General features: G+C 39.7%; 1 protein-coding gene across 3 annotated transcripts; it reads left to right on the forward strand.

The window, feature by feature from the left end:
• The first annotated feature begins 3,607 nt into the window (after positions 1–3,607).
• LOC133548812 (uncharacterized) lies at positions 3,608–10,614 on the forward strand. 3 transcript variants are annotated; one of them, XM_061893746.1, is made up of 5 exons: positions 3,609–3,811; positions 3,912–3,998; positions 4,067–4,141; positions 9,787–9,879; positions 9,941–10,614. In XM_061893746.1, the coding sequence occupies exons 2-5, from the start codon at positions 3,972–3,974 to the stop codon at positions 10,418–10,420; spliced, it is 675 nt and encodes a 224-aa protein (XP_061749730.1). In that variant the 5' UTR covers positions 3,609–3,811; positions 3,912–3,971; the 3' UTR covers positions 10,421–10,614. The 3 variants fall into 3 exon arrangements, with proteins under 3 accessions (XP_061749731.1, XP_061749730.1, XP_061749729.1); XM_061893745.1 differs by having other exon boundaries at positions 3,613–3,811; positions 3,943–3,998; XM_061893747.1 differs by lacking the exon at positions 3,912–3,998 and having other exon boundaries at positions 3,608–3,811.
• The last annotated feature ends 3,081 nt before the right edge of the window (positions 10,615–13,695 follow it).

The raw sequence follows: 13,695 nt of genomic DNA on the forward strand, positions 1-13,695 counted from the left end.
ACGTACCCCTTGGCATACATTCAAGTACACCCAGGTGTACGCATACCCCCATTTGAGAACCACTGCCCTACGACACCCGTTTTAATTGACCGACCTTAGGTTTATATCAGTGGTTCTTAACCTTGTTGGAGGTACCGAACCCCAACAGTTTTATATGGGCATTCACCAAACCCTTCCTTAGTGAAAAATAAAAATAAAAAATATTTCAAATTCAAGACAAAGTTATATGTTGTTGATAACAATTTAGTTTGGGGAACATATTCTAAGTAACACAGACTTAATTAAGAGTTATTTGGACACTAGAGGAACATATTCTAAGTCAGTTGTCCTCAAATGGGGGTACGCGTACCCCTGGGGGTACTTGAAGGTATGCCAAGGGGTACGTGAGATTTTTCAAAAATATTCTAAAAATAACAACCATTCAAAAATCCTTTATAAATATATTTATTGAATAATACTTCAACAAAATATGAATGTATAAGTTCATGAATTGTGAAAAGAAATGCAACAATGCAATACTCAGAGTTGACAGCTAGATTTTTTGTGGACATGTTCAATAAATATTGATGTTAAAGATTTCCTTTTCGTGAAGAAATGTTTAGAATTAAGTTCATGAATCCAGATGGATCTCTATTACAATCCCCAAAGAGGGCACTTTAAGTTGATGATTACTTCTCTGTGTAGAAATATTTATTTAGAATTGAATCACTTGTTTATTTTTCAACATGTTTTTGGTTATTTTGATATATTTTTTACCAAATAGTTCAAGAAAGACCACTTCAAATGTACTGTTATACAATTTAATAAGTCAGAAACTGATGACATAGTGCTGTATTTTACTACTTTATGTCAATATGTGGACTTTGGGGTTTGTTTTTCCGAAATGCAAAGGAAAGTTGGAGCAGGCAAGGCGTGAAGGTAAGCACATCTTTTAATATTAATTCTAAACAGGAACAAACAAAAGGCGCTCACAAGGAGGTACAAAAATTTGGCTGTGAAAACAAAACTTGCACTAAGGGAGAAACTATGAACATGAAACAAAACTCGATAACTGTGACATGAAGAAACAAATACTTTTGTGGCATGGCAAGAACCATAACTATGGACAGTATCAGAGGTAAAGTCGCCAGGCTGACTTCCTGGCAACTTTCGGTTTAAATAAGGGACATGATTAGTGGAAACAGGTGCGGACTCCAAATGTGACACAGGTGAAACTAATGGTTGCTATGGTGACAAAACAAAAGTGAAAAAGCAGGAACTGAGTGTCCGAAAAACAAAACGCACATGGCCAAATAAAAACATGAACAACAGACATGACACTTTATCTGTTTTTTTCAACCAAAAATGCTTTGCTCTCATTAGGCGGTACTTTAAATAAAAACATGTCCACAGGGGGTACATCACTGAAAAAAGGTTGAGAACCACTGTTCTAAGTAATAAGGACTTAATCAAGAGTTATTTGGTTAGGGTCAGGGTTAGAGGGTTAATAAGGACATGCCGAATAAGGCATTAAAAAGTACTTAATAATGACTAGTTAAGAGCCAATATGTTACTAATTTGCATGTTAATAAGCAACTAATTACCGGTGAATATGTTCCCCATACTTAAGTGTTACCATGTTTTTTTTACTGGTGCACAAAATGAACCGTGCATTAACATCACCTTGTTCAAACAACAAAACCAACCCGGTGCATAACCTCACAACAAATTACACACCTGCAAATCAGTCAGGTGTTGCCGTATAATACGCCGATAGGGAGAAGTTTGTATTTACATGATGAGTCGGGTGTGTTTTGACCTCCGCCAAACCCCCGAGGCCGGCTCACCGAACCCCTAGGGTTCATTCGTACCCAGGTTAAGAACCACTGGTTTATATTGTCTTTCTAACAGTTATTCATGTATTGCTCGTAGTTGTAGTTTGATCATTTTGACGATCAATAATTTCCTACAAAGGATGTGAGTTTTAATCTGAAAATCTGTTGAATTAAAAACACCGGATATTTTATTTTGATAAAGAAATGAACATCACCGGCTTGCAATAAAATCAATTGCACAACCATAGCTTTATTGCCATACATATAACTATGTTTATTTATATACAAATATTTCTGTTCTTTAATGGCTTCACGGTGGAAGAGGGGTTAGTGCGTCTGCCTCGCAATACGAAGGTCCTGCAGTCCTGGGTTCAATCCCAGGCCCGGGATCTTTCTGTGTGGAGTTTGCATGTTCTCCCCGTGAATGCGTGGGTTCCCTCCGGGTACTCCGGCTTCCTCCCACTTCCAAAGACATGCACCTGGGGATAGGTTGATTGGCAACACTAAAATTGGCCCTAGTGTGTGAATGTGAGTGTGAATGTTGTCTGTCTATCTGTGTTGGCCCTGCGATGAGGTGGCAACTTGTCCAGGGTGTACGCTGCCTTCCGCCCGATTGTAGCTGAGATAGGCGCCAGCGACCCCAAAAGGGAGTAAGCGGTAAAAAATGGATGGATGGATGGATAACACAACACCATTGAATGATTGATTGATACTTTTATTAGTATATTGCACAGTACAGTACATATTCCGTACAATTGACCACTAAATGGTAACACCCCAATAGGTTTTTTAACTTGTTTAAGTCGAGGTCCACGTTAATCAATTCATGGTAATTTAATAATAAAAATTAACGTTATTACTTTCACCCAGAAACTTGGGACATTATACCATAGATCAGTGGTTCTCAAATGGGGGTACACATACCCCCGGGGGTACTTGAAGGTATGCCAAGGGGTACTTGAGATTTTTCAAAAATATTCTAAAAATATCAACTATTCAAAAATCCTTTGGCTGTATATTTATTGAATAATACTTCAACAAAGTATGAATGTAAGTTCATAAACTGTGAAAAGAAATGCAACAATGCAATATTCAGTGTTGACAGCTAGATTTTTTTGTCGACATGTTCCATAAATATCTTTTTTTGTGAAGAAATGTTTAGAATTAAGTTCATGAATCCAGATGGATCTTTATTACAATCCCCAAAGAGGGCAATTTAAGTTGATGATTACTTCTATGTGTATCCATCCATCCATTTTCTACCGCTTATTCCCTTTTGGGGTTGCGGGGGGCGCTGGCGCCTATCTCAGCTACAATCGGGCGGAAGGCAGGGTACACCCTGGACAAGTCGCCACCTCATCGCAGGGCCAATACAGACAGACAGACTACATAGAAAATATTTATTTATAATTGAATCACTATTTATTTTTATATCTTTTTTTCCAAATAGTTCAAGAAAGACCATAAATGAGCAATATTTTGCACTGTTATACAATTTAATAAATCAGAAACTGATGATAGTGTTGTATTTTATTTCTTTATGTCTTTTTTCAACCAAAAATGCTTTGCTCTGATTAGGGGGTACTTGAATTTAAAAAATGTTCACAGGGGGTACATCACTGAAAAAAGGTTCAGAAACACTGATAGATATCCATCCAGGTCATCTTTCATTCTTTTTTTATTTTTTTATTGTGTACCTATTTGTACTTTGGTATATATCGATCAGAAAACAAACCAATGAAGCGCTTTCGACAGCGGATGTGTTTGTAAATTAAATTTAAAACACCGGAAGTTTTATTTTGTTAAACCATAATAAACGCCAATGTCCGGAGTGAAAGGACAACACCTGTGGCAGAACTAGTGGACGTTACTGAAATTGTTAAGTCGTCCATTTATGACATTATACAAACGAAGAAGATAATTTTGTAGCATTGTTTGTTGTTTTAATGAGCCCACGCGTAACATGGCTTTCAGGAGAAGACGACTTTTAATTCCAGGTGCGTGTCAGCATTAGTTAACCACGATTGTAAATGTCGGCGTTAATTGGTTTAATTTTGAATTATACTCTCAACAAAGCTATTTTTAATGTGTTTCCAGTGTCATTATAGTGTTCTTTTGTGCGCCACAGAACATAGTGATGGTGGCCAAAAAGGCAACATGGAGCAGCTTGCCAACAAATACATGGTGAAATGTCAAGATGGCCTCTCATTAAGTCAACCTCTAATACATTTGATGTGTTTTTGTGTCTTCAGAAGATGTGCAAAGTGGAGTCCAGCACTGATTCTGATTCTGAGATTAGTCCAAGATGGTCTGACACCAGCACTATGGTAAGCCCTCTGAAAAAATATAGCTTGTTTTTAAATTTGAAAACACAATTTTACATTAAATTGTTTAGAAATATTACCTAAATGTTTAAATATAACTAACAAAACTAACTCATGCCCTTCAATTTAGTTGGGACCTGACTCATGGTTCCTGTGTAAGGCGCTAAGCCAGGGGTCTCAGACACGCTTTCCAGGGGCCAATTGCGGCCCGCGAGACGTTATTTTGCGGCCCGCACCTTAATTTGAAAATTTTATGTTAGTGCAGCCCGCGAGTTTTATATGAATGGCGCTTAACAGTGTCATACATGCCAACCCTCCCGATAATTCCAGGAGACACCCGAATTAAAGGGCAACCATTCTCTCGAATATCTGTCGATTTTCACCATAACAACAATGTTCAGAGGCTGCAATAATGGCGCTGCCTTTGGCGGCCTCTACAACCTGTACAAACAGCTTGTTAGCTCGGTCATTTGTTGTATCTGGCTGTTGAACATACACGTAAGTGACTGCAAGACCTACTTGATCAACAGCCACACAGGTCACATTGAGGGTGGCCTGACAAACACATTTCGGGAGAACATCCGCACCGTAACACAACAGAACAAATACCCAGAATCCCATGCAGCCCTAACTGTTCCGGGCTCGGGAGAATGGTGGCCCCAGGAGATTGTTGAGAGGTGCACTGAAATTCGGCAGTCTCCCAGAAAAATCGGGAGGGTTGGCAAGTATGTTGCTCAGGCGGGAAAGCCATTCAAAGAAGGTGAATTCAATAAAAAGTGCATGTTACATTTTTAAGAAATCTTTTCTTGCGGCTCAGCCTCACCCATTTTCTGCATCCAATGGCCCCCAGGTAAATTGAGTTTGAGACCCCTGGCTTCTAGGTCAGTGTTTTTCAACCTTTTTTGAGCCAAGGCACATTTTTTGCGTTGAAAAAATCCGGAGGCACACCACCAGCATAAATCGGTAAAAAACGAAACTCAGTGGACAGTAAAAAGTTGTCGCAATTGTTGGATATGACTTTTAAACATAACCAACCATGCATCACTCTAGCTCTTGTCTCAAAGTAGGTGTACTGTCACCACCTGTCACATCACGCCCTGAGTTATTTGGACTTTTTTGCTGTTTTCCTGTATGTAGTGTTTTAATTCTTGTCTTGCGCTCCTATTTTGGTGGCGTTTTCTCTTTTTTTGTTATTTTCCTGTAGCAGTTTCTTGTCTTCCTGTGAGCGATATTTACGATATCTACTTTGTTTTTACCAATCAAGAATATTTCAGTACTTTTTATCATTCTTTGTGGGGACATTGTCGATTGTCATGTGATGTACCGATGTACTTTGTGGACGCCTTCTTTGCTCCACAGTAAGTCTTTGCTGTCGTCCAGCATTCTGTTTTTGTTTATTTTGTAGCCAGTTCGGTTTTAGTTTCGTTCTGCATAGCCATCCCTAAGCTTCATTGCCCTTTCTTAGGGGTACTCATTTTTTGTTTATTTTTGGTTTAAGCATTAGACACAATTTTACCTGTACCCCGCCTGCCGCTGTTTCCAACATCTACAAATCAATTAGCACCGGCTGCCACCTACTAATATGGAAGAGTATTACACGGTTACTCGGCTGAGCTCGAGACAACACCGACACTCAACAACAACACATCATTTTCAGACCATAATTACTGGTTTGAAAACAATTTTAACCCAAATAGGTGAAATTAAACAATCTCCCATGGCACACCAGACTGTATCTCATGGCACAGTGGTTGAAAAACACTGTTCTAGGTTATGTAGTATAAACATTTACTTCTTAGTTTATATAATCATCTATGGTAGGGAAATTCTGAATGGATTCACATTTGTAATGCTGACCTACAAAATAGGTTAAAGATGTTGTGTGATGAGATTCTCTCATCAGTTTTACCAGCAAAAATTAACACTATGGATCACTCAACTGTGGATAGTGGATGGTTTGTTTTTTTGATTGATTGATACTTTTATTAGTAGATTGCACAGTTCAGTACATATTCCGTACAATTGACCACTAAATGGTAACACCCGAATAAGTTTTTCAACTTGTTTAAGTCGGGGTCCACATTAATCAATTCATGGTACAAATATATACTATCAGCATAATACAGTCATCACACAGGAGTCATCATAGTATATACATTGAATTATTTACATTATTTACAATCCGGGGTGTGGGATGAGGAGCTTTGGTTGATATCAGTACTTCAGTCATCAACAATTGCATCAACAGAGAAATGGACTTTGAAACAGTGTAGGTCTTACTTAGTAAGATATGTACAGCGAGCAGAGAACATAGTGAGTTCAGATCGCATAAGAACAAGTATATACATTAGAAGTACATTTGATTATTTACATTAGGTTATTTATAATTCGGGGACATGGGATGTGAATGGAGGAGGGTATTAATAAAGGGTTGAAGTTTAAGGTTTTCGTCATGTTTGTGGAACTGTTGACCACCTCTATACTCTCGGCAGGGTCCTTGGTCCATATTGCTGGCAGTAAGTTGGACTTGTTTTCAGTGAGGGTTGGACTCCCCCAGGGCTGCCCTTTGTCACCGACTTTGTTCATAACTTTTATGGACTTCCAGGCGCAGTCAGGGAATTGAGGGGATCCAGTTTGGTGGCTGCAGGATTAGGTCTCTGCTTTTTGCAGATGATGTGGTCTTGATGGCTTCATCTGGCCAGAATCATCAGCTCTCACTGGATCGGTTCGCAACACAGTGTTAAGCAACTGGTATGAGAAGCAGCACCTCCAAGGTTCTTGCCTGAAAAAGGGTGGAGTGCCATCTCCGGGTTGAGGAAATCTTGCCCCAAGTGGAGGAGTTCAGGAAACTTGGAATCTTGGTCATGAGTGAGGGAAGAGTGGATCGACAGGTGGATCAATGTGGCGTCTTCATTGTCCCAATGTGGACAATGTATCGATCCATTGTGGAAAAGAAAGAGCTGAGCTGGAAGGCAAAGCTTACAATTTACCGGTCGATCTATGTTCCCATCCTCACCTAGGGTCATGAGCTTTGGGTAATGATCAAAACGACAAGATCGTCGGGTGGCAGGGCTCTCACTTAGAGATATGGTGATAAGCTCACAGTAAAGCCATTGCTCCTCCTCAATGAGAGGAGACAGATGAGGCGGTTCGGGCATTTGGTCAGGATGCCCCCCCGAACATTTCCTCCGACCGGTAGGAGGCCACGGGGAAGACCGAGAACACCTTGGGAAAACTATGTCTCCCAGCTGGTCTGGGAACGCCTCGGGAGGAGCTGGACAAAGTGGCTGGGGAGTGGGAAGTCTGGGCTTCTCTGCTTAGGCAAAGTTGATTCAATGTTATTTGAGAGGAACAAAAGCCTCAAAATGTCTGAATTTTTTTGCAACTTTCCGAAAAACTTGCTGCAAATTCAGGCATTTTCGGCCACATCAATAAAAAAAAGCCTGCGAAATCCTGGAATTACTGGTTACTGTGTAAAACCAGAACCAGTTTGTAATTATTTTGGGGGATTAAAAATGTTTTAAATTACTTAAAAAATGTACAGTGGAAATATTTCACCACTTTGGGGACATTCCATTTTAATTATCTTCAAAGCCAAACAGGACATAAAAAAGTATTTGTTTTTGAAGGGCATAACATTTTTTGAAATCATGTATTTTTCGACTTTTTTGCTCAAATTTCCCAAACTTCATTTTTCAAAATATCTTAACATTTGACCCCTTTGAAGGCATTTTAATCAGATAATGTCACATGTTTAGCACAGTAAAATAGCTTCTTTTTTTTTAACTAATAATGCAAATTTTTACTAATTGACTATTGGGGAAATAATTTCATCAAAAAACGTAAAAAGGGATAATATGGAAAAGCATAACATGTTTGGTATTTAGTTTAGGGCTGAAAATGATTGAGAGATTGGAACAAAAATTTTAAATATACATATATAAAGTGTTGCTGTAGCTTATTTTTTTCAGGTGCAGTCAGTAGTCATTTGTTTAACTTCTTGGTGTTGCATTTTAGGTCCCCTCTTTTTCATAGTTTGGGCTGTACAACTGGTAACCTGCAGATTCAGTTAAAAAAAACATTTTGCTGCAAATTCCTAAAAGCACTGGAATGCTGTCATAGAGATGATTTTGAAAATAGTTTTTTTTTTTCAGAAGATCCTTAGAAACAGCAGAATGTTTTTGTAATTCGGACAAAAAAATAGACCAAAATAAAATGTCTGTTATATAGGATGTTGGTTCTCTGTAATATGCGAAATAAGACGAATTGTGAAGGGAGAAGGTCCTTAGCGTTCCTTAGCATCCCCAAAAACAATTTGGCTGAAGATTCCTGATTTAAAGTACATTTATTGAAACAAAACGAAAAATAGCATCCACTGTACATTATGTTTGTCTAAACCAGGGGTGTCAAACTCATTTTAGCTCAGGGGCCACATGGAGAAAAATCTGTGAACACGCGGGCCGGACTATTAAAATCATGTCATTAAAACAAAAAAATAAAGACAACTTCAGATTGTTTTCTTTGACTTACTTGGTCCAAAAATAGAACAAATACATTCTGAAAATATTACAATAAAAATATAGAAATACCGGCATTGGTAAAGTTTAGCTACATGAAGGAAAGAAGAAAGTAAGGAATGTTTATAACTGAATGCATTTACATATGCATAAAAATGTGTTTTCTTTTGTATTTTTTTTTTTTTAATGAATTAACGATCATGACAACCTTTTTCCAAAACACAATATAGAATGTGAGATATAACAGGCTAATGCATACATTTATAATTTGTTTTCAAAACGGTTACAAAAAAGTGGGACCACAAAAATTTACTGTGGGACCCCATTTTTTATGACATGGTGTGCTCCTTGGGACCCCATTTTGAAAATTCCCTAGTGACAACACTGACGGAGTATTGGTGGATGCAAAACAGCAGCAGGCGGCTGTGGCCTTGGGGCCGGTTCTAATACATATCAAATATCATCACAGAATAAGTAATTCTTTCGTGGGCCGGATTTGGCCCGCAGGCCTTGACTTTGACATCTTTTATGATAATTGTTTTTAAGTTATCACATAAGCTTTGTGTTACATTGAGTGCCCGGTGGGAAGCAAAAGCTGTCTATGAAATTACCAAGAGAAAGGCTCGTAAAACTCCACTGAGGGAGGCAACATGAAGGTGTTTCTGTTTTCTTTTATGTATTATAATCAACAGAAATATATTGTTTTAACCCAAGGTTTACGAAGCGGAGTAATGGCAGGATTCAGACGACCTCTTTTTGAACCTCCTTTTTTAACTGTTTTACAAAACTCTTTTTGAACTGGTTTACAAAACCTCTTTTTGAACTGTTTTACAACCTCTTTTTTTGAACCGACCTTTTCTGTGAACTGTAAACGACCCTCGTCCCTTAGAAACAGCTGTGGCCATGTGGTCAGGGAAGGTCCAAATAAAAGAAGGAGGCGTGCCATCTTTTGCCAGAGTTTTTGATTGATTGATTGAAACTTTATTAGTAGATTGGGTGACACTGTAAGAGGTTACAAGTCGACACGTTTCTCCTCAGTTGAGCCAAATTTAATTTGGTCTCTGATTAATTCTTTGCTTCTCGTCTTGTTTAATAGATGTCATCAGTGTTTGAACGGTGTGTTTGTGGCAGGAATGTGTAAGCAGTGCACCAGAGAGCGGCACTTTAAAGCAGACATTGCCTCTTGTGCGTGAACCTCCTGGAAAACATGGCTGTTACTCCTTGGTAAGACACCACACAATCAAGTAGCACTACTGTATGAGCCCAAGTCTGTGTATGGTTTAAGTTTCTGGACCCGTACGACGGCAGCTCTGAAGATTCTGACGACATGGACGCCCCTAGCAGACGAACGAGACAGCAGGGAAAAGGAGGAGGCCGCCTGTCACGTAAAAACAGGCGTTTTATCCTCCATCATCCTGCAGCGATTGGCTTTCGGCAGCTTGTGAAAACTCCACCAGAGCAGCAGCATCTTGTGGACGTCCACATGAAGTGCGTGGAGGACTCAGAGGTTTGGCTTTGCGAGCTGGTCTCGCTGTCCTCCCAGGCGCACTTGTATCACGGTGGACCTGCAGAGGAGATGCCAACCGGCTCAGACGTGAAAGTAAAACTCTACGACGACGACGACTCCGCCAACCCGTGTAACCTGAGGGTTCTGTTCAAGAGGAAACTGGCTGTCCCCGCAGCTGAGGGGCTGGAGCTGGGTCACAGAAAGAGGCAGTGTGTTGTCAACATGGAAGAAGGAGATTCTACTTGGGACGCATGTTAAACTCTTGTGACGCACTTTCCTTAATGAAGCACTTGTGTCTTCTAATTTACCTCAATTGTAACGACAACTCTGTACTGAGACAACTTTTTTTTTCTTTTGTTGGCCTTAACCATAGTGGAGGATTGACTTATTTAAGATGTTCTTTAGTTTTATGTTAAGGAAGTGCATGCTGCAAAATAAATGTACCAATGGAATTCACTAAATAGGCTGACTTATTTGATGAAATTATTTGAGTCCCACCCAACCCCCAAGGTAAAGTGATAAAAGCACAAATATCAAATCCATGAAAATATAGCCTGTTCTTTTCCCCAGATGTTTTGTTAGCGGCAAAATAATAGTGTAATATTAAAGGCCTACTGAGATGAGATTTTCTTATTTAAACGGGGATAGCAGGTCCATGCTATGTGTCATACTTGATCATTTCGTGATATTGACATATTTTTGCTGAAAGGATTTAGTAGAGAACATCGACGATAAAGTTTGCAACTTTTGGTCGGTAATAAAAAAAGCCTTGCCTGTGACGGAAGTAGCAGACGATGTGCGCGTGACGTCACCGGTTGTGGAGCTCCTCACATCCTCACATTGTTTACAATCATGGCCACCAGCAGCGAGAGCGATCTGGACCGAGAAAGTGACGATTTCCCCATTAATTTGAGCGAGGATGAAAGATTTGTGGATGAAGAAAGTTAGAGCGAAGGACTAGAGAGAAGGAAAAAAAACGGCAGTGGGAGCGATTCAGATGTTATTAGACACATTTACTAGGATAATTCTGGAAAATCCCTTATCTGCTTATTGTGTTACTAGTGTTTTAGTGAGATAATATGGTACCTGAAAGTCGTAGGGGTGTGGTGACCGCCAGTGTCTGAGGGAAGCCGCGTTTCTCAACAAGGCGAAGTGAAGGCAGCTGTTGGGGTCGGTCTGAGCTTTTTTTCCCCCCTCCTCCACAGTGGAAGCATCCCACGTTCGGGGGCAGCCAGTCAGAGGAGGCAAGAGAGTCCACAGCTGCCTCTTTGACAGGTGCACAAGGAATGACGCAAGCTATCCGCTCATGTCTACGGTAAGAGCCGACTTATTACCACAATTTTCTAACCGAAACCTGCCGTTTGACATGTGGTAGGGAACCATGTTCGCTTGACCGCTCTGTTCCATAGTAAAGCTTCACCGTCATCTTTAGGGAATGTAACCAAGGAAACACCGGCTGTGTTTGTGTTGCTAAAGGCAGCCGCAATACACCGCTTCCCACCTATATCTTTCTTCTTTGACTTCTCCATTATTAATTGAACACATTGCAAAAGATTCAGCAACACAGATGTCCAGAATACTGTGTAGTTATGCGATTAAAGCAGAAGACTTACAGCTGGGATCGGGGCTGGAACAACATGTCCGCTACAATCCGTGACGTCACACGTACGCGTCTTCATACGCGTCATCGTACAGCGACGTTTTCCACAGGATACTTCGCGCGAAATTTAAAATTGCAATTTAGTAAACTAAAAAGGCCGTATTGGCATGTGTTGCAATGTTAATATTTCATCATTGATATATAAACTATCAGACTGCGTGGTCGGTAGTAGTGGGTTTCAGTAGGCCTTTAAATTAAGAGCTGTAAATCAGTGTTTGAGCCAAGGCAATTTTTTTTCATGAAACATATCCCGAGGCACGCCACCAGCAGAAAATATTTATAAAAATGAAACTTTGTAGCCTATATTGACAATATTAAGTTGTTCTCTTCAAATGCTTTCGGTTCCCCTAGAGAGGGGGGGTTGCCCACATATGCAGTCTTCTCCAAGGTTTCTCATAGTCATCATTGTCACCGACGTCCCACTGCGTGTGAGTTTTCCTTGCCCTTATGTGGGTTCTACTGAGGATGTCGTTGTGGTTTGTGCAGCCCTATGAGACACAAGTGATTTAGGGCTATATAAGTAAACATTGATTGAAATGCCTGATGCAGTTGTTCCGATATGAATTTAAAGCATAACTATCCAAGCACGTCTTGTCCCAAGTAGGCCTACAAGGCAATTATAGATGGAAAAGTATTGCATGGTAACTCAGCCGAGATCTAGAACGCACAGACACTCGACAATGGCACATCATTTACAGATTATAAATATTATTCAGCAAAAATGTTTTTGGGACCAATACAGACCTCCTCAGGCCATGACAGAGATGGCATTCAAAAAGTCCATTTATAATAAATGATAAATGGGTTGTACTTGTATAGCGCTTTTCTACCTTCAAGGTACTCAAAGCGCTTTGACACTACTTCCACATTTACCCATTCACACACACATTCACACACTGATGGAGGGAGCTGCCATGCAAGGCGCCAACCAGCACCCATCAGGAGCAAGGGTGAAGTGTCTTGCTCAGGACACAACGGACGTGACGAGGTTGGTTCTAGGTGGGATTTGAACCAGTGACCCTCGGGTTGCGGACGGCCACTCTCCCACTGCGCCACGCCGTCCCTGCCGTACCAAAAGTTATGAAAATATTCTATGAAGGTTAAAAAGTTAACTTAATTCTGCTAACTTCTAAAGGCTTAGTTGGCCACATGCGTGGACAGCACATTTTAGCTCTTATTTCCAAAATTGTGTACACTACTGAATTGGGGTCTTATGGCCCTTATGTGGACACATATACTGCCATCTGGTGGTGTCAGAAGAGTATAACATACAATGGAATTTGGAAAAAAAAAAGTGTAAAAATAAGAATTAGCGTGTCACTAAACATGAAGTACACATTTGTTACTTATGGACTAAGTACATCATATAAAAAGATGATTCTTAGTTTTCATTCTAATTAGGGTCCAATAAGCCCAAATAGCAAAGAAAAAAGTAAACAGCTTGGGCCTTAAGAGGTATTAAGCTTTTTGACAATTTTTCATATTTTGAGCTACTGAATTTTATCCTTTTAGCTGCAGGCTATAATCAAAATTCAGATACATTAAACTATTTCACTGGGCGTCGTGAATCTATAGAATGCAACTTTTGCTTTTTGTCAAACATTAAAATTTTGCAGCAATGGACCTGAGCCACAGTATTTTGATGTATTTGAACAATACGGGCATCTATATTAACAAAATGATTTGCTTGAGTAGCTGGACAGGACAAAAAATAAATTTATTTGTACATTGTCAAATATATACTCTGCACTTTCTGTAGTTGAGTGAAAGGATCATTGTCATTATATAAGGCAATACGGTAATTTCGCACCGTAGAGATCTACTTCACAGTGGAAATCGTTCAAATGAATCCACAAGTCCAAATAATGGCCAA

This window comes from Nerophis ophidion, linkage group LG03 (genome assembly GCF_033978795.1).
Source record: "Nerophis ophidion isolate RoL-2023_Sa linkage group LG03, RoL_Noph_v1.0, whole genome shotgun sequence".
NCBI classification, from domain to species: domain Eukaryota; kingdom Metazoa; phylum Chordata; class Actinopteri; order Syngnathiformes; family Syngnathidae; genus Nerophis; species Nerophis ophidion.

Coding starts and splice junctions, on each gene's coding strand:
- LOC133548812 (XM_061893745.1), top strand. CDS start 3,778: ATGGCTTTCAGGAGAAGACGACTTTTAATTCCAG. Junction 3,812..3,942: donor AAGACGACTTTTAATTCCAG/GTGCGTGTCAGC, acceptor TGTGCGCCACAG/AACATAGTGATGGTGGCCAA. Junction 4,142..9,786: donor GGTCTGACACCAGCACTATG/GTAAGCCCTCTG, acceptor TGTTTGTGGCAG/GAATGTGTAAGCAGTGCACC.